Source organism: Tachysurus vachellii, chromosome 20 (genome assembly GCF_030014155.1).
Source record: "Tachysurus vachellii isolate PV-2020 chromosome 20, HZAU_Pvac_v1, whole genome shotgun sequence".
NCBI classification, from domain to species: domain Eukaryota; kingdom Metazoa; phylum Chordata; class Actinopteri; order Siluriformes; family Bagridae; genus Tachysurus; species Tachysurus vachellii.
This window is the reverse complement of record NC_083479.1, coordinates 14,360,765-14,380,977: the sequence shown is the minus strand read 5'-3', so window position 1 is coordinate 14,380,977 and position 20,213 is coordinate 14,360,765. Positions and strand designations below refer to the sequence as shown.

Sequence of the window (20,213 nt, the reverse complement as noted above, 5' to 3'; positions counted from 1 at the left end):
GATACTTGTGTAGGTTTTACTGGTACAAGGATACCTGGCTAAATCAGGATGGGGCTTTCCTAAAGGGAAAGTCAATGAGGATGAGGCACCCCATGACTGTGCTGTACGAGAGGTAAAGAAACCCACTGAAGACTCACAATGCTTGGAAAAGTGTAACTTGTGTAGCATGACTTGTGTAGCATGGCTCAGGTGATGCTTTGAATTAAAGATCAACAAAAAGGACAAACGTTCAGCTTTTCATGTTTTATCATGCAGCTGATCAGCTATTAGTGCATCAAAGCTGATGTAAATAATAGTGGTAATAATTTTATATTAAATGAATAATTAAAATACATTTATTAAAATATAATTGCTATATTAACATTAATAGCAATTATATTAACTGTAATAACTAAGTTTACTTTAAAAACAAGAAAACGTAACCACATTTGGTTAAGTATCTATATGAGAAAACAGGGAATTTTGATTTAAATCAAACCATATCTTTCATGTGCTGTATATGTTTTCTAGGTTTTAGAAGAGACTGGTTTTGACATCAGAGACCGCATCTGCAAAGACACCTTCATTGAGCAGAAAATCACAGATCAACTTGCTCGACTTTACATAATCCCTGGTGTACCAAAGGAAACAAAATTTAACCCCAAAACCAGGAAAGAAATAAGGGTACACTTCCATTTTAGTCTCTGTGGCTTGAAAGGAAGTTAAATGGTGACTTATTGGTTAAGAACAGTGTTGAGGTTCAATCTTTTTTTTTTTTTTTTAATAGAACATCGAATGGTTTCCTATTGACAAACTGCCATGCCATAGAAATGACATGACTCCCAAATCCAAGCTTGGCCTGGCTCCCAACAAGTTTTTTATGGCTATACCTTTTATGAGGTATTTTATTTTTTATTTTTTGTTATTAATCCCAGTGTAAGCACCAGGACCGTGATTTCTCTTATCATTGAGTATTCATTTTGGTGCACTACTCTCCTCACAGGCAACTCAGAGAATGGATAGCTAAGCATAAACTTGAATCAACGAGTAGTGATGATGACTTTTTATCCAATAGTAGCACTCCATGCAAACCGTTCAGGTGAGTACGATTGTTTAATATAGTTTTGATGACAAGCTCAGAATGAAATCTGGCCTTGCTTTTCTGGAACGAGAGAGTGTGTGTTTGTGTGTGTTTTTTTGGTTTTGTTTTGTTTTTTAAATAAATGTTTCAACCTGTTTATTTTTCCTCCCAGGTTGAAGCCCAGGCGCTCACAGATTGCAGTGGAGGCATCTCCAGGTGAAGGCTGGTCAAAGCAGAAGCAGCAGAAAGCATTTAGTCAGACTGGTCAATATGAGCTTGCAGACTTTCTCAAAGTCAAGGTTTGTGTTTACTTATGTTTAATATCCATGATTTACAGTACATTTATATCCATGATCAATAACTGTCCAGCTTTATATGTGCAGTATACTAATATATTTATATATTTAATACACACTATATGAAAGGTACACATGTAGACTGTTTGATATGTTAGTGGACACCTGATCATCACACCTGTGAAAAAATCCAAAAATTGGAAGCACTTGTTTGTATAGTTTTTAAGAAACAAGTGTCTTTGCATTTGTAGCAATACACTTTCCCCTCACTGGAACAAAGGGCCCCAAACCTGTTTCAGCATGACAATGTCCCTGTGGCTCCAGTGGACTGCACAGAGCCATGATGGTCAGGTGTGCATCGCTTGACCATATAGTGTAGATCAGGAAAAATTTTGAATATGAAATAAAATAAATGTGACCAGATACAAAAACCTGGTATTGTTCTCACATTTGCACAAAAAGATTTCCCTATTAATTAAAAAAAGTTCACACCCGTTCTCCATCATCTTGATTTTTAGTTCATTTCTCCTGAGCTCTCTTCTACAACAACTTTCAAGACTTAGGAATTCCACAATAATTACTAATGAAAACGTATTACAGATATAATCAGTATCATATAATCACCTACCTTAATGATGACAGTTAGTGTTTTTGGTCATTGTTCATGTTGAAAGAGAAACAGTCCTGGTGTTTTTCCATTTATTATTATTATTATTATTATTATTATTATTATTATTATTATGTTTAAATATATTTGTTCCTTTTGTAGTTTGTCATGATGGTTTGTTTTAGTCATGAAATCAACTGATGGACTAAACTGTTTTATACAGAGACAAGTATGAAAAGTTTTGGGGGAAAAAAAACAACACATTGTAGTGACATTTTAGCATAAAACAAAAAGACAAAAGCTTTAAACAAATGTTCTGTTCAATGTTAATACCCACATCCTGATGGTCAACTTTGTAATTGTCTGTGTGAGTGAAGATAACCAGAAGAGGGCAGTGGTGGTGTGGTGATGAATTTTTAGCCCATACAACGCGTTTCTTTTCTTTCGGCTGTGGATGTGACATAACATGATTTAGTTTGATAATCTGAACGATCTGTATTTGTACAGCATTGTAATTAGATATGCAGTGGCAATTTTATGAATTATTGCACAAAATCAGCAGTTGAAACTGCAATAAAGCTCATTACTGTTATGTTTATGCAGAACCATAATGTGAAATGCAATGGGAAGAAGCATCAGGATTCTCCAAATGTAAAGAAAAGAATGAATGAGGTCAGTAGCCAGCAGATACCTTTTATTTCTCCACTCATTCATGACTAAATATTTAATAACACTGAGGATAATTTGTAACAGTCTAACACAATCCTGACTGTATGACCACTTCCCTGTAGAGAGATGAAAAGAAGCTTCAGCCCAGAAGACTGCAAGACAACTTTGATGCAGGTACGTTCACCTGTGTTACAATGCCTGAACATTTACTTTGACTCAATGAATAATCTCATGAATATTCATGTGACCAGCTCTAGCACCATTCCATAGTTTTCATATGATAAAATCTGGACTTCACAAGTCTGTTATCTCACTTTGCAGGTGGTTCATCTGGTAGTCAACTAATTACAGGATATTGTCTCTAACAAATAAGCCACCGTCATAGAAAAGTGGGCTCCAATCTTATCTACAAAGGATTTGCATGGCTGTAGCTTTTCTTTCGAACCCCTCAGGAACCGCATCTAATCCTGCTTGTTTAATCAATCGATCTTGGTCTTGAAGCTATTTGGCTGGAATGAAAATCTGCAGCCTCTTTGGTCTTTTGCAGATAAGATTGGAGCCCTAGCCCCTTCAAAAAAAAAGCTAGGCTCAGGACATCCTTAGATAATTTTTTAGTAAAGTAAATATAATAAGGCTCATTTGATTCCTTCAAGAGCTGTAAATGCTTAAGGATATCTGAACATGAATAAGAATTATCTGCTGAAAGGAGATGGTGATTTGAGCACTTTAGATAAAGCCAAGCAGAAAAGGAACATTCATTCATTCATGAGCAGATGCCATGTTTCAGAGCATAGTACAAAATAAATATTTTATTCACTTATAAAATAAAAGTGAATAAATCTGTTACTCAAGAATAGGATTCGGTTACCAAATCTAGAAATATTACAGCACGGCATCGAAGTATTATTAATCCAGATTGTGTACTGCATCCTGGTTGTGCGTTTATTTACTAGCCAGTTAATTGGAAGACAGCTAGTCTGAGTCTAATCTCAGAACTCTCCTGGGATTTTAACACAGAACAGGAAATGAGAAAAGGTCTGCAGGTGAAAATTCCTTGTTGATGAAAGAGAGGCTGTCGTGGCCTTCTGACGCTGTACCCCATTCAGCTCAAGGATATGTGCTTTAAGATGCTCTTTTGCTCACCACAGCTTTAATGAGTGGTTAATTGAATTGCTGTAGCCTTCTTTAAGCTCACACCAGTCCTGTTCTCCCCTCTCACTAAAGCATTTCCACAGACAAAACTGCTGTATGAAAATCCTGGCACATCAGGTTTCCAGCAAAACTGGTATCAAAAGTCATGTCGCAGTCACTATAAAGTGTCCAGAAAGCCCCAAAGTGACGAGTTCTATTTAATCTGTATTGCGCTTTTAACCAGGGACATTGTCACAAAGTAGCTTTACAGGATTATATAATTTCAGGAAATAAACAACATATTTGAATCTGTGGAAAATAAAAAACTTCCTGAAGTGCTATTACCAAGAAACCTTGAGTCGAAACTACACACTTGAAAGTACACACACTGAATAGTGTGATTTTTATATATATAATAAAGAATTTCTCTGCTATAACCATGTTCTCTATGGCCAGCACTGTGGTAGTGATAAGTGATGTACTGAAACACAAATTAATCACATTTATTAGCTCATTAGTGCTACTGAGAATGAGTTTGATAAAAAGAGTGATTTTCTTCTCCTTACTGCAGATGCAGCGAGTGATGTGCGTGACTTGAATGGGCAGTCAGAATACGAGCAGATTCACTCCTCCAAGTCCTTCCTTAACTTCAAGTTCGATCGTGAGGCAATCATGAGATCATGCTTTGACTCCTGACTACCTCTATCTCAGTTCCTCAATTTTAAAGGCACACTTTGTTGCAGTTTGAGCCGTTCTAGTAAACTCACTTGTTCGTAGTGTGTTTGTGTTCTTTGAAAAAAGGGCAGTCATATAAAGGTTGTTGGACCAATATGACTAAAAATCAGACGCATGTGTTTTTCATCCACAATACAGGTTTATGTATGCATGACTCCTAACTGCTGAGAATAATGGGTCATTTTAGATTGGCAGTGATTTACAAATATGTGCAATCATTGTTTTATTCACTCTTTCCTTGGGGTTTTGGTAGAGATATGAGTCATGCAGAGGATTGCAACTGTTGAGATTTTAGCACTGAAAGAGTAAAAGCTTCTCAATAGAAACGATGCTTCTAGTTTGACAGAGTCTCTGTTAGTGAGATCAGAACTATTTCTGATGAGTTTTTAACGTCTCGTGTTGTACGTGTTCATGATGCACTGCTGGATCCTTATGATCTGAACACAATGCTTATTTCAGAAGCAGTTCTTTCCTACATTTTCTATTATAAACACAAAATGTCAGAATAATAAAATTGAGCATCATTTATCAAGACCCATTTTGCTTTCCTCAACCCTGAGCCAGAGAAACGTGCTGTATTATTATATACGGAGCTGTATTATAATATACAGAGCTGTATTGTGCTCGGTTCAGAGCTTCATGATTTAATTTTACGTGATCTGACTAAATTCACTGTTCTGTCAGCAAAAATATCACCTTTTTGCCTTTGAATGTGAATCTTTTAAGTGGCAATTACATTGTTTTTAAAGAAGCAATTACATAAGCTGTATTATTTTTTTTTCCATCAAGCTTTAAAATGCTGCTAGGGTTTTACGTCATCAGCACATTTTCTGGCATTTATTTCCCCGTTATTTCAACATCCTCTGTAAAGTCGCACTGATTCTTTCTAAAGTAAATGCAGTACATGTGGAAATCTCACTCAGATGCAAATATATTTACACTGTTATCAAGTGGTTGTTTTCAGTCTTACCATGTATGTGTAGTTCCTTTTTCTTTCTTTCTTTCCTACTTACTTTCTTTCTTTTTTCTTTTTTTAAATAAAGATGCTGTTTTTGAACAGTAATAATAGTGTTGCTGATTTAGCTTTCTGAAGGAAACAGTATGTATACAGATGCAGCTTGTTTGTCCTTGATCAGCTGATAAATCTCTCCTGAGGTACTTTTTCCCTGTGGAGAATTTGTGTAGAAAGATGCTATCCATCATAGCTCGTTTTTTATCACACTGCTCTTCAAAATGTTTTTTTTGTTGTGGTTGTTGTTAATGATGCTTTTCCTTCTCCACTTATGTGGCTATTATTAGCTAAGAATAGTTAGGGACATGAAATCAGTACATTTGACTAAATCTTTTGAAAAAATCTTGCTCATCTTGTGCTTCAAGCAAGTATCTGCTTTGTAAATAAGAATAAATTAAAATTTGGTGGATGTTTTCAGACAGGCAAAAAGCAACCAGACTGATTCTCGTCAAATTTAGCGTTAAATGGAGGAAAGCGTTCAGAGTTCAATTAGTTCCAGAGGTTTTGACCATTTTAAAGAAGTAGGAATGGGAGGTATTTAACAATAAACTGACCTGATCTGACACGCCTGATGCCACAAGCAATTCCTTGAAGGATAAAATCTGAGACTTTGCGTCCCTGCATGTTATGACTTTCACGTCTCTGGTTGTATCAACACAGGCCTTTTGCAGACACAATCCCACACATAACATTTCACTGATAACAGAGGAATTAAAAATATGTTAAAAAAAAATTACTTGACCATCATATCACCCTCTTTACCACAGATATTCAGCATGTAGATTGTGTTTCCTCAGTTTGGTTAATAGAAATTCTCAACATCTGAACATTTTTTTTAATGACTAGCACAAATATTAATAAGCCCAGTAGTCTATTTCATAAGTATATATATATATATAAAATATCAAACACACACACAAAGTTTCATATACATTCGAGCTTGTTCACAAATACTGAAGGAATGTAAATGAGGTGTGATGGATGTGAGGAAGTTATTTGAAAGCCCCACTACCGCTAATAGCCCGTAGGCAGGGATCCCTTGCCATGAGCTCTGATACCTACAATACCTGCTCGTGCCAATTTGTTCACACTATTCTGGGACAGGGAACATCACCCAAGATCATACTCATCAGACAAATTATTTTTGTCTCTTTTTTGCTCTCTGCTACAAGCAGAACCTAATAAGGCCATAAATCACACAGCTTTAAAGCAAAGTATGTGTTCACAAGAGTAAAGAGCAGCTGGGTGGGCAGTTCTAAGGAACTAAAGTGGATTGGGGTTGGGGTCAAGGATCTAAGGATCTTTTTTTAAGGAACGGTTCCTTTTAATTGTTATTCTAAAATTGGCCACAGGCTGAAATCCTTCTGCGTGACCTCTGAAATACCTGGTGCCACCTTTTTTTCCTGTTCACTCACTTTTATAGGATTTAGGATCACTGAGGAACACTGAGGATCTGGTGCTGGATATATATATGAAGGGATGTAAATGTGACCTTTATCGTGTTATGCACCGAATAATCAGTAATAGACCGTAGATATTAAAAGTACTAATAAAGTCGCATATTGAAAAGAGGAATATTCCCTTAAAAGTACTGTGATTAGGGCCAAAGTGAGCAATACCTATGAGTCAACGTGGATATGTGGCTCAAGGTTCTAAAGATGGTTTCTTTGGAAGGATGTTGCTGAAATCGTCATAACAACAAAACCTACAGGCTCACATCCTGTTGCCTAAGGTGGGGTTGATGCCTGGAGTTGATGTTTCTTTACTTGATTCAGTTTTCTAAGAGTGATATAAAGCATTTTGTTTCATAAAAGAACGGACAATGTATTACGTACTGCTTTATTAGATAAGTTGTTACAGATACTAATAAAACCAAAAATCATTCAATCGCTAGAGGAAACTCAAGAAGAACACATACAGTACTGCACAATACTAGGAGTCTCGTTTTAAGAGTTTTAAGAAGTTTGGTAAATGTTAAGGGCAATTAGCAGAAACTGGGGAGGGGGGTGTAGGGTTTTGGGAATGACTGAATGACAGGTGTGTACATAAGGCCAAAAACACAAGGAGGCACTCTGTGAGCTCTTTGATCAAGGAGTTTAAAGCTTTTTTCTCAGCTCAGAGAAAACACTAGACTGGACTTTGTTCAAGGCAAGGTTTGTGTGTATGTGGTGAGAGTGGTGAGGTGGCATGGGGTGCCAAGCCTGCTGAAATTTAAGAGACAGAGATTAGATTAGTTGGTATTCAGTCTTTAAGGGAGAGAGAGAGATTGAGAGAGAGAGAGATTGTGAGTGAGTGAGAGAGAGAGATTGTGAGTGAGAGAGAGAGAGAGATTGTGAGTGAGTGAGAGAGACAGAGAGAGAGAGAGATTGTGAGTGTGAGAGAGAGAGAGAGAGAGAGAGAGAGAGAGAGAGAGAGATGTACTAGGTACCTTGATGGCTCCTGATTGGTTGCTTTCCTAAGGGCAGCCTTTAAAGCTCCGCCTCAGGTGACAGACCTGAAAGTCAGTGAAGCTGGGGTTTGTGTGTGTGTATATAAAGTGTGAGTGTATAAATAATTGTGTATGTGTGTGCCTGCATGAAGACTTTCACTTACTAACAAGAGGAGAAAATCACACGTCAGCATGCTGTTAGAGCTCTTCGTCACCCTCCTCCTCATCCACAGCCAGGTGCTGGGGGACAGTTCCTCTGAAGAAGATGAGGATGAGCATGAAAAAAGTGAGTCAAACAAAATTTTTGTAAAATTGTGGGTTAACACTTGCAAAGTGGTAAATGTGTTGCAAACAGTAAAAATAAGTTAATATATAAACATTTATTGAATATTTAAGATAAGATTTTAAGGCTGCTGTAAAGGTTTCTGTGAAGTACATGACGCAATCTGTGTAATAAAAAAGCTATAGTGTGTTTATTCTGAAACGACATGCGGTGCCAGTGCAGAGTGATCAGTGGAAAACAGCGGGCTTTTGTTTGAGTGAACTTAATTCCTTTTAGTCAGTGATTTTCGTGAAGTTCTTTAGTGTATATTATATGTTTCAGTTTTCATTTTGGCAAAGAATTATTACTCCTGTTCAGATTTCCTTTTGTTTCTAGTTTTCAGTACCGTGATTGCTATTTATTTGCACCTGAATATTATTTTTAAAACGTTTCACAGGAAATAATGACAATCAAACGTTATGGTTTATACATCTGTTTCTGCTCCTAAGAATTTTATGGTATATAAAATGGAAGATTATATTAAAATGGAAAAAATGAATAGTATATTATGTTCTATATAGCTTTAGATTCTTAACTTAACGTATCATGATGTGGCTGAAATATTGTGACGGTTTTCGTTTACTTTTCAGTTATGAGGAAGTATTAATAAAGAAATCAATTCTCTTTACTTGGAGTTGGGGTTTAACATCCTGCTGCTTCTCAACATTATGTAGTGTAGGAGTTTTACCTGTTAGTGCCATGATCCTCTGAAGTCCTTACTCAGAGTGAGATCAGTCTTACCATTTCATGCAGGATATTCCTGGTGACGTTGGTTAGAGCTTGTGGTTTTGTTATGGCAAAATTCCCATGACTACGTGCCGGGGAGGATGTTCCCCTACCCCGAGTAAGTGCTGAGTAAGAACTGAAAAATGTAGGCAAAGAGCATTATGCCCTCTTTCACTCTTTTTACACTAAGCTAAGAACTGATTTACTGTTTCTCTGGTAGTGTAGCAGCAGAAAATATTTTGTCCACTGACCGTCCTGTCATATTTTTTCCTAATGTATTTCTGCATGATGTTATATAAAAAAACCTAACTGTACATGCACATCTCTTTAGCTGTGCATTATACTTTTATGAAAGAGCCATATTCACATTGTAAATGTGCAGTGAGCCATATTTCTTTTTTAAACAAGTGTAGTTTAATGATATTAGATAGAAATGGTCCAGATCTTTGAACAGGAAGATCCATGTGGCACATCTAAATATACTTTACTGCATCAGTAGTCAAATGTTTTCTTTTACTTGCAGGTTCTGAACTCAGATGTTAGGAAATTGGTGCCACCACCATTGGCTGTCTAACCAACATATTAACCTTCTAACCTTTGTACCTGCCAAGTCAGCTCTGAATTAATCCATTAAACACAAATAAAACAACAGTCAGCTGTGTGGAATATGGTGTATGTGAATAATCTATGAATCAGCCACAAACTGAAATTGAAAATCAAACAAACAAGATGTTTTGGCATCCATGCATATGAGCAGAAACTTTAACACCAGTGTGGATTTCATAACTATTCCCACAAAATGAATCTGCCATTAGCTCTCATAATCCATAGAAACCTGATGCAATAAACAGGTAACATGTAAAGGGATAAAGTTAAGGGTGTAGAAAAGATTTAAATCTTGTAGTCTAGTATTGTACCGTGTCTGGTATTATAGAGAGTTATACAGAGTGATGATTTGTATCACTACTGTACACCATTGTGTATTTTTATAGGAAAAGGTTTTGCCTGAAGAGTAATACACAAATAAATAATAAATCTTCTTAATAAACATTTTTCTTTAATCCTGAAATGGGAAGTTGATTAAACCTGAACTTTGGCCATGTCAGGTTTCACCAAACTGAGACACTTCTAAGCATGCAATGCAAGGTGACTAACGCGGTTACTTATAACCTGGCTTTACCTAATGCACAACATTAAAATACTACACCACAAACACACACAAACATTCCAAACCCAAACCTCTACATGCTATTGTTTATTCACACAATGTATCTATCACCTAGCTGCTTCTTTTAAAAATGTCAATTCAGTATATTGATTAATTTGGGGTTGACTTTCCTGAATTGTGATGCAAAACAAACATAGACAGGAAGGTGGTGTGTTTCCTCTAAACATCCGTATATCCCCCATCAACTGTAGAGATGCTTATTTAGCTTGATTGACAAATACACCGTGGTCCGAATCGGTCAACATTAGAGTACTCAGTCAATTTAACCTTTAGTCCAAATTATTCTGTTTTCTTTCAACAGAGCAAACATTACATCACATTAAATTGCGTAGTCGGTGTGCGTATTGAACACACTGGTCCACCCCCAGGAACCTGTCAGAGGCACATATCTATATCTCTACATCAGTTTTACTGCAGCTTCTGCACTTCCAAAATAAAGCTCTTTCATCCATTCATGCATCTTCCAGTTGAGTCATGGTGGCTCTTGAGAACATTGGGCATGTTGCAGGAACATGCCCTGAGAGACACAGCAGTCTATTGTTGGGCAACAACACCCACACACTATCTCTGTCCATCAACTGCAATGTTTTGGGAAGTGGAAGGAAACCTAAGAACCTGAAAGAAACCAACATAGACATAGGAGACCCTGTGAAACTTCACACTGAATTCAGGATGGAACTGGAGAATCTGGAGCTGTGACCTCTGTGCACCACCTAGTCACTGCCGTTTTAAGTACTAAGCTTTCTTGCAGTTTCTAACTGGAATCTTCTCTGAAAACTTCTGACAAAGCCTGGAAGGGTTTCCCAGAAGGATAAAATTAAGACCTCTTAAGAGTTTTAGCATTGAACTGTATTAAAATATTCAGAAGTTGTTCAATAGGATTTCTGGTGTAACTTTCCAAAATGCACTTAGTTTAATGAAATAGTCATCACACAGACCAGACATCAAATACAGAAACATTAATGTCAGTATTTCTTACACCTAAAGATGACGCAGTCAGTGTGTAAGATGTTCGAGGTAACATTCTCAGAACACACAGAAAACCTGCCAGATTGAACAAAACTTCACAAAATGTTCTGCAAACATAAAAGAATATTCGATGGCTAAATCTTTAATTTACATGTGTACAATTTTCAAGACAAATTACTGCTTGTTAAGCCTGGTGTTTAGGGGTTAATACATGATATTATATTTGCTCTGTGTGAATCACTTAGTTAAATTAATAATAATAATACTAATAATAGCCAGAGGTTATCTGATTGTGACTGACAATATTAGGCAACCTTTCTACATTCATATATTCAGTTCTCAGTGGCAGCAAATCTAATAAGTGATAATGAACTACTAAAGGGCTAAACAGAAAAGACAACTTTTTGCCATGTGACCTATTCTTTTCTTATTCCTCTGTGATTCTTAAGTTCCACACTAAAGAGCTGATCTCTGTAACTTTAGCATGACCCACCATGTAAACTGACAATAGTGCCTGGAGTCCTGATGGCCATCAGTAAGTTGCCAAAGCTCTTTTAAATGGGCTCCATATAAGGCTCACTCTCAGAAGCATAATGCCTGCATTCAGCCAGCTGGATGGAGGAAGGATTGTGCTGACATGAGAGACCAGAGAGGACGTTTCTCTTACTGCACCTGTAACTCATACTGAGAGCATGTGAATGTAAATGCACTAGCTTGCATCAACACCGGCACGGGTTCGAAAGCCCATCTTTTTCAGAACTTTACCTCTTACAAATATCTGATTCATCTTTTATATCCATTTTTTTTCTTGATTTATTTATGGTATGAGTTCAGTATTGTTGTAAATCAGTCACAAAGAAAATGTGCAACTAAGCAACCAGCTGCAATGAGTTTTTGATACTTATGAGCCCATACACTTTTACCTTCCTGACCTACATCACCAGTTTTTCACCAGTTGTATAACTACTGTTAATGTCATTTTTAACCTACATTCTTATTTCTTTACAGGCTCATCCAATAGCGGTCACTGGGGCTATCATAGTAAGTAAATAATACATTACAATCTAAAGTGGTGTAATATCCTGTGATATTGTAGGTTGTATCACAGAGACTGAAACCCAGTCCCTAAGACCTTTAGACAATCCACCATGATCAATGAGTGTTAATTAGCTGAGTCATGTGTGATAGCTACTGAAAAAGACCAGATTATTACCCTATCATTACCTTATCAGGAAAGAGCTTCCTTCCACCTTTCCTCTGTGAAGGCTGGTCACTTATTAACCAAGATTAATTAATACTTCAAGGCAGGTTGTGATCCTTAATTGTATTTCCTCGATAAGACTAGAAGGCAATGTTTATTCATGGAGCTCTTTATTCAAACCCAGTGTTCTATTTCAAGCCTCTAAAGCACCAGCAGTGGTGAGAATCATCTGAATACCTTCTTGTGTACATGTGTCCAAAAAAGGTCTTGTATCTTTGTCTTTCTTTTTCTCACCTTGTACACATCGGAAAACATGTGCACCATCCAGATCTATCTGAATATCAGCTTGTGACTAGCACCTCCAGAGCTGACAGCAGATTCCTCTCTTCAACTGATCCATGAACATTTTATACTGTATATCTGATTCATTTTACTAGTGAAATGGTGTACAACATTATAGTGCCTGCCAGATTTCAGAGATAGCATTGATAGTTTTTTCTGAAAGGAGTCAGAGGTGCCTCTTAAATTCTCCATAAACCTCATGTGGAATGTCCTCTGTTTGCTGTTTGAGTCACTTTAAGCGGCTCCTTACAAGCCTGTTGCAAGAGTTTGATTTCAAAAGACCTGGAGTCTCTGAAAGATCACCTGTTTGCTAATGATTACTACTAAATAACTCAGCTTGGCAGACTCTGTGGTGACCTTGTGGTGACCTTGTGGCCAAGGTATGTCACACAATTTTATTAATCAGTTGATTGAGCTTGCAGCATTCCATCAAGGCAAGCCTGCAAAGCATTCCTTGTGACCAATATCCCCTATAGCACTATATAGACCTGACACCAGTCATCTGATTCCCAGACCTGCTGTTCACTTATCTATGCTAAGACTGACCCACTAGGTGCTGGACATCCTCATTATAGCCTATAGATGCACTGGACACACAGACACAATCATAACACACAACCCTGTGTGGCACATCTCCTCATTATCTGTACTTCAGCTTCATTGTTTGCATTCTGCATTGTTGCTATTTAACATAAATATTAAATAAATAAAATACATAAATAAACGTCCAGGTTCTGCAAGGTTAAAATGACATTTTCCAGCATGGTGGGCAAACTTTGTTGAATGGCCTCAGCTTTGTTTCATATGTACACAAAGATGATTCTCACCTCACTGGTTAACCCAGGTGGCTGGAACTATGTTTACAGACCTAACTAGTGATCCCAGCTAACATTAAAGTTTAGTGTTACGACTGGTTCTAAAGCAAGTAACCATTATTAATAATAGTGATCACAGTGATGACTTGGCAGTTTATGACTGCACATACTGGCATTGAGCATAACAAAGACATGTGGAAATTCAACATTTAAGCCAGAATTTATATCTTGACACTTTAATGCAGCCTGAATTTTACTAACTTAAGAAACTTAAGATATACTTTAAATATCACACATTCAATTTGGTTTACATTAATGGTTGAATACATAACTATCCCATTATTTTTCTGACACTAATGCGTTCAGTTATTCATGCCAAAGCTTTATAATTAACTCGGTGACACCACAAGGGCAACAATCACCATTTTTTCACACAGATCAGGCATCATGGCTGAGAACTTTTGCGGACTGCAGTGGAAAATCTCAGTCTCCTATTGACATCGTGACTAAAGACGTGACCTATGATCCCAGGCTACCTGCTATAAAACTAGAAGGTTATGATCTAAGTGGTCGCCCAGAACTGACACTGAAAAACAACGGTCACACTTGTAAGTCAGTTCATTTGTTTAGCTCATATCTTAAAATTTGTGTTACTGTGGTACAAACCAATCAGAATTGTGTGTGCGTATCCATTTTGTTTTCTTTCCATTAGTGCAGCTGCAGTTGCCCAACACCATGCGTATAGTACAAGGGTTTGAACAGATCTACTTGGCAGCCCAGCTGCATTTCCACTGGGGGAACACAAAAGTTCCTGGTTCAGAACACACCATTGATAACATTCACTTCCCTGCAGAGGTTAGAACAACCAACAACATTGTTTATATTTTCAACTCACGGTACATATTTCTATGAATTAAGGATTATCGAAGGAAAAAGCAACACAATGGCTGTTTATACTTAAGCATTGTTTACACTCACTGTGTTGACCTTGAGGGTGCACAACACTACAAATACCCAGTGCAATACTGCACAGCAACATGATTACCATGATGTCAATATTTTTCTCTCCTTTCCAGATCCACGTAGTTCATTATAACTCAAAATATTCCAACATCACAGAAGCTGCAAGCAAACCAGATGGACTTGCTGTGTTAGGAGCCTTCATTGGGGTAAGACTAAAATGTGTCTAAAAAAAAAAGTCATAATCAAAGTATCCATTAAAGGATTTATGGATCTCTGCTACTTGATAAAACTCTGCTATAGAGTCCCTACATAGAACCTTTAGGATTTTCCATTTAACTCATTTAGCTCACATTCCTATCCAAAGAAACCTGTAATTGAAACAAGATACAAATGGGCAGTTGAGAGTTAAGGGTCTTGCTCAAGGACTCAACAGTGACAGTTTGGTAGTGCTGGGATTTGACCTCATGACTTTCTGACCTTCTGGTCTGTAGCCAAATACCACTGAACTTCCACTTAATGGTTCAGAAGAAGAAGCTTTGACCTTTTCCTTTCTAGAATCTATTTCAAAATACAGTACATGTTTGCTAATGATGACTTCCTCAAGTATTCTTTACCTCCTAAATGAGCTATACTTGAAACCCCCTGTGAAAAAGAAGCCCTCATTGGTGACTTTAGTGCTTTAGACTTATCCTGATTTAATAATAAAAAAAAAATAAAAAATAATTATAATAATTAAAAAAAAAGTTTATATCAAGCAACAAGTCTTGATGAGAGGCAGGTTACAAGGACTGTATCAAAAATGAGTGAAACCCTCTTACTAGTGATCTTTATTACACGTACACTCGAGTGTTCGCAGTAAACAATTCTTCCACCATGGAATGTAATCTGTTAACAGTAACCTTTGGCTGCTAAGCAAAATAACAGACAAATATTAGTGCATTTAATGGTCAGTACAATGACTTAAGTGGAAGAGTTCTATTTGTTTAAACCCAGTCACATATTATAAAAATAAACTATTATGATACAGTCAAAGGTCTGTGTCTAAATAAGGATTTTACATCAGATTTATTTAGATTTGTAGAAGTGGATTAACAATATAAATATTTTCATCACATTTTCCTTTACAGATTGGTCTTCACGAGAATAAAAACTATGAAAGAATCCTGTCTGTAATTAAAGATGTTAGCTCTGAGGGTAAATACTCTACCTGCATTTATATAATAAATATTAATATATTTTAACTGCTATATGATTTTATATTATATATGATTCATATTTAGAATGGTTTGAATATCAGGGTAAACTGGATATAACTTGTGGTCTTTACAGAGACGGACACTAATATCCCCAGTTTTAATGTCCGCCACCTTCTGCCAAACAGTCTGGAGAGGTTTTACAGATACTCTGGGTCTCTAACAACTCCGCCGTGTTACCAGTCAGTAAACTGGACAATATTCAATGACACAATCACAGTCTCAAGGAAACAGGTCAGTTCTATCACCCTTTAAAGTCTTTTTTTTTAGAGTAGCTAATGTACTGTTTGGCACCCTGAGAAGTTTGTGTATCATGAAAACAACCTGTGTAGAGGGTTACAGTATCAGGCTCTGTTTTTGTTTATAGTACAGTGTGTCAAAGGAAATGCCTGATGAGCAGCACATAAATAGTCTTTGTTATAATTGCTTTAAAGAGTGTAGGGTTACATTTGCCTTTTTAAAAATAGCTCGCTGCTCTGGAGGAGACGCTGAAAGGTGGACACAACCAGAGTTTAACCAAAAACTTCAGATCACCACAAAATCTTTACGGAAGACGAGTCCTGGTGTCTTTCCCTACGTCAAATTCTGGATACGGTCAGTGCATCATTATAATCATAACTGGTTTGACAATAGCAGATAACATTACGTAAAAGATTTTTATCTCTAACCGTACACGCACAAGCTCTAGCTGATTAATGACGCTTAAAAAAAAAAGTATTTAAAGCATCCATGTAAACCTGTGATCAACAATTCCTTTTTACATGCAGGTAGGTCATCTGAGACAGACAATTACTCAACAACTACAGCAAATGGTTCACAGGGTAAGTGTCTTAGTTATACTGTTATTATATTGTAAATGATATTATTATATTGTAATAATAGACATATAGTAGACGCCTTGGCCTCGTCTGTTCGGATTTGTTCCGTATATATTTTGCACATAAAACATGATGTAACATTGTCCAATACTGATCCATGAGAATGTCATCTAACTAATCTAAACCCACTTTATCTTAGCATCACAAATTTTAATGTAAGCGTTCAGGAGCAGAACTGGGTGGAAGTTTAGACTTCTATTTAGTCATTACAAAATACATGTATAAATAAAGGCACTCTCATTTAACACAAAAGCCAGTGATGCACAACAGTCTTCATCTGATGAGTCGGATTAGACCACCTAATACAGTGGTGTCCAATCTTATCCACAAAGAGCTGGTGTGGGTGCAGGTTTTCATTCCAACCAAGCAGAAGCCACACCTGATTCCACCTGTTTAATCATTTTTTCTAGGCTTTTATTAGACTCTGGTTTGGCTTCTGCTTGGTTGGCCCTTTCCGGATAAGATTGGACATCGATAACATAATATATTTCAGGGACGATGACTAATATTTGAAAGAATTACATTTTAGCTGTAGCTGTGACACACAAGATATTCATAAATCTTTCCAGGATGAATGACACATTTAGAATATTTAAAAAAATTCCCAAAACCTTTTCCATGTTTAAAGGTTAGAGGCATCCAATTTATTGGTTCTAGTAAAAGTTCTGTCAAAGTCTTGTTTGCTCTCATAAAACGTTCTTTCCTGTTATATTTTTTCCACTTCCTGTTATTTGTTTCAATAATGACTTATATAATGATATTAAATTCATTAATTACTGCAGCAGGCTTTTGGCACAAGTATTTGCTATATTAATTTGTAGGTGTAATCAGAGAGAAAAAAAGGCTTTTGCCATTTAGCTAAGACTGTTAGCACTGTCAGGTGAAAGGGTAAATAGAAATGTGGCACTTATCCTAATAAACACTAATAAATATGTGTCTTCCGTCCAGCCCTGTTGCCTGGGTTTGGACAGCCCTGAAACTGGGGTTCCTAAACTTTCAGTACACAGCAACACACTCGGTTCAGAACAGGCTTTCTTGAACATGGATATTTTCACTTGGCTTATTCTTCCTGAAATATTCCCCACAGAATACAGGATGTCTGATTGTCAAATATGACGATCTTTACGTTTTTTGACGTTTAATACACTTGGATTAAACCCATTCAGTTCAAGAAGCCAAACAAATACAATAAGGATAATAACTATAACAAACATCATTTAAAGATCCACTGCACTAAAAGATCCACTGTGTCAGTGGATACAATACTTAAATAAGAATTGACGAGCACCATAGTGTTGCGCTGATCCTTAATCGTGTGAGTACATGCTGAGCTGGAGGTACGCCGCTCACGCCAGCAGACATACACCACTGCAAATATGCAGCTGAGGATTGTGTTGAGCAGTTAAGTGCTTATTTCACAACACTGTCAGTGGATGTTTGTTTTCATTCTTCTGGATGGCACTCCAGACAAAACTACTGCTTATCTCTCAGCTTCTACGTATGAACGTATGAACGTTTGAACAAATGAACATTTTCCGTGAGCTGCCCGAATCGCTCAAAAATGAGTTCTGACAAAATGTTCTAAAGAGCTTGATATCTTTATAGTTTATTAAATTGTATTGGTTTATGTTTTTCTTTACAGATGGACTGTCTAGAGGTAGGTTATGACTCCAAACAATAACTTTTTAATTTTAATTAAAATTTTGTTTGTATTTCTGTTTAATGATTATAATCCTGTTTCTAAATGAATCTTTTCTGGTCTGCAGGTGATATCTTGGCTATTGCCTTTGGACTCTTGTTTGTGTTGACTTTGCTCTTTTTCTTCTTGTACGCTTATCAACAGCAGCAAAAACACTCAAAGTGAGTAACAAACTAATGTGCTGAGAACTGACTGAGTTTGTTTATGCAGGAACATTGGATGACCTTCATTTCTCATTTTCTCTCAGTTTGGACTCGAAATGCTTTCATAATTCCATGATATAAACGTTATATATACCAATTATACCAATCATAGTGCATTTACGCACATCAATGCTGCAAGGATAAAACAGATCAGAATTGAGCCTTGTTAAAAATAATACTTTCTTTTCTTCACAGATATAAACCTGACTCCAGACAAAATGTTATTTATAAACCAGCGACCAAGGATGAAGTGTAGACCTGCTACGTGTGCTTTGATGTCAAACACAAAAGCTGATATTTAAACCGAAAAACGTTTTTGGATTTGCTGTAAAGACACCGGTGAATGTTAAACAAAAAACAGTATTTTAAGCCCCCAGATTAACACTCCTTACTCCTGTAACTGCCACCCTTATTGTACTTTCTAAGTAACATCATTTAAGAAGAATTACATTTACAGTTTTTCACGTTTGCAGCATTTGGTAGACCCTCATACGGAGGGACTTACATTCATCTCATTTATACAACGGAGCAGTTGAGGACCTTTCTCAGGGGCTTAGCAGAGGCAGCTGGGATTTAAACTCATGACCTTCTGAGCAGTAACTCAATGCCTTAATCACTGAGCTACCACTTTCCCATATAATTGCACATAAGTTAAGGGGTTAAAAAAAGACACCTCAATGCTTGTGGGTTTTTTATTTAGAAAGTGTTGTTTCACTGAGAAAACAGACCATTCTTCTGAAGTTTTCTATTTTTTGCTGTATATAAATGTACTTTATTATTGAATGTTGGAATATGACACCATCTTATCCATCGATTATTTATGACCATTTCTACTTTATTTTTTGCCATGTTTAAATTAAGCACCCAATTAACAGATGATAATCCTGTTATCATATTGTTCATATTATTAATGGTCTATGATACAAACAAAAATAACATTGATTCAATAAGAATGTGTAAATTTATCTGGACAAATAAAAGGTCTTCAATGTTTCTAATGTGTATGTAAGAGATGAAATTAGCACCAAATTCAATACAGCTCGAACACAAGACGAGATACAGGACATTAAACGCAGCAAAACACATAAAACAAACTAACAAGGAGTTTCTCACAGTCAAACAAGACGGCAGAGAACAGGATAAATGGCCAAACTGTGACATGTCTGTTTAACTAAACATGGTGACTGAGCAAAGGAGTCACTGTGTAATCAGTGTAACGTGATGGCTGCTTGTGAATCATTCGCTCCACTTACAATGCCAATGTCTATTCAGGTGCAATCTGATAACATTAACAGTTCGGTCAAAGTTCACGATCCTGCCTGAACTGATCTGGCAACTTTGTCATCAAAAAGAAAATGAAAACCAAAGACTCACATACATGGCTGTAAGACATGACAGCAATGTTTTTAGACTACCTGTCCAGTGTCCTTGCCCAAAAGGATTTATTTTATGCCTGTAGGAATACCATAAATTTACTAATAAAGATGAGTTATAGTTTTTTTTCCAGAACTAACGTGTTCTGTCAGAACTGATTTGTCTTTGAAAACAAAATAGCTGCTGCGTCATTTCCATCAAGCCCTGAAGGTGTTCTGATGAGTACACCGCCCTCAAGGTGACTTCCTTTCGCTTACTACAGGATAGCCTTCCTATATTAATCCAGTCATAGCACATGGACA

General features: G+C 36.7%; 2 protein-coding genes and 1 long non-coding RNA gene across 3 annotated transcripts in view; all 3 read left to right on the top strand.

The window, feature by feature from the left end:
- Positions 1 to 5,564, top strand: part of dcp2 (decapping mRNA 2) — an 8,446-nt gene extending 2,882 nt beyond the window's left edge. Inside the window, exons 4-11 of the mRNA XM_060896027.1 lie at positions 14 to 112; positions 511 to 663; positions 767 to 879; positions 983 to 1,078; positions 1,233 to 1,359; positions 2,567 to 2,635; positions 2,755 to 2,806; positions 4,335 to 5,564. Of these exons, the coding sequence (XP_060752010.1) occupies positions 14 to 112; positions 511 to 663; positions 767 to 879; positions 983 to 1,078; positions 1,233 to 1,359; positions 2,567 to 2,635; positions 2,755 to 2,806; positions 4,335 to 4,459 (834 nt within the window). The 3' untranslated portion in view covers positions 4,460 to 5,564. The remainder of the gene's footprint in view (positions 1 to 13; positions 113 to 510; positions 664 to 766; positions 880 to 982; positions 1,079 to 1,232; positions 1,360 to 2,566; positions 2,636 to 2,754; positions 2,807 to 4,334) is intronic.
- Positions 5,565 to 8,003: 2,439 nt separating this feature from the next.
- ca9 (carbonic anhydrase IX) lies at positions 8,004 to 20,046 on the top strand. Its single transcript, XM_060895444.1, has 12 exons — positions 8,004 to 8,224; positions 12,192 to 12,224; positions 13,979 to 14,149; positions 14,254 to 14,396; positions 14,618 to 14,710; positions 15,632 to 15,698; positions 15,834 to 15,991; positions 16,225 to 16,351; positions 16,525 to 16,578; positions 18,278 to 18,292; positions 18,402 to 18,495; positions 18,733 to 20,046. Exons 1-12 carry the CDS (start codon positions 8,131 to 8,133, stop codon positions 18,791 to 18,793), a joined length of 1,110 nt encoding a protein of 369 aa, XP_060751427.1. The 5' UTR covers positions 8,004 to 8,130; the 3' UTR covers positions 18,794 to 20,046.
- Positions 8,231 to 9,637, top strand: LOC132862984 (uncharacterized). Its single transcript, XR_009650082.1, has 2 exons — positions 8,231 to 9,104; positions 9,510 to 9,637. It is a non-coding gene; the product is annotated as an uncharacterized LOC132862984 (long non-coding RNA).
- Positions 20,047 to 20,213: the final 167 nt, after the last annotated feature.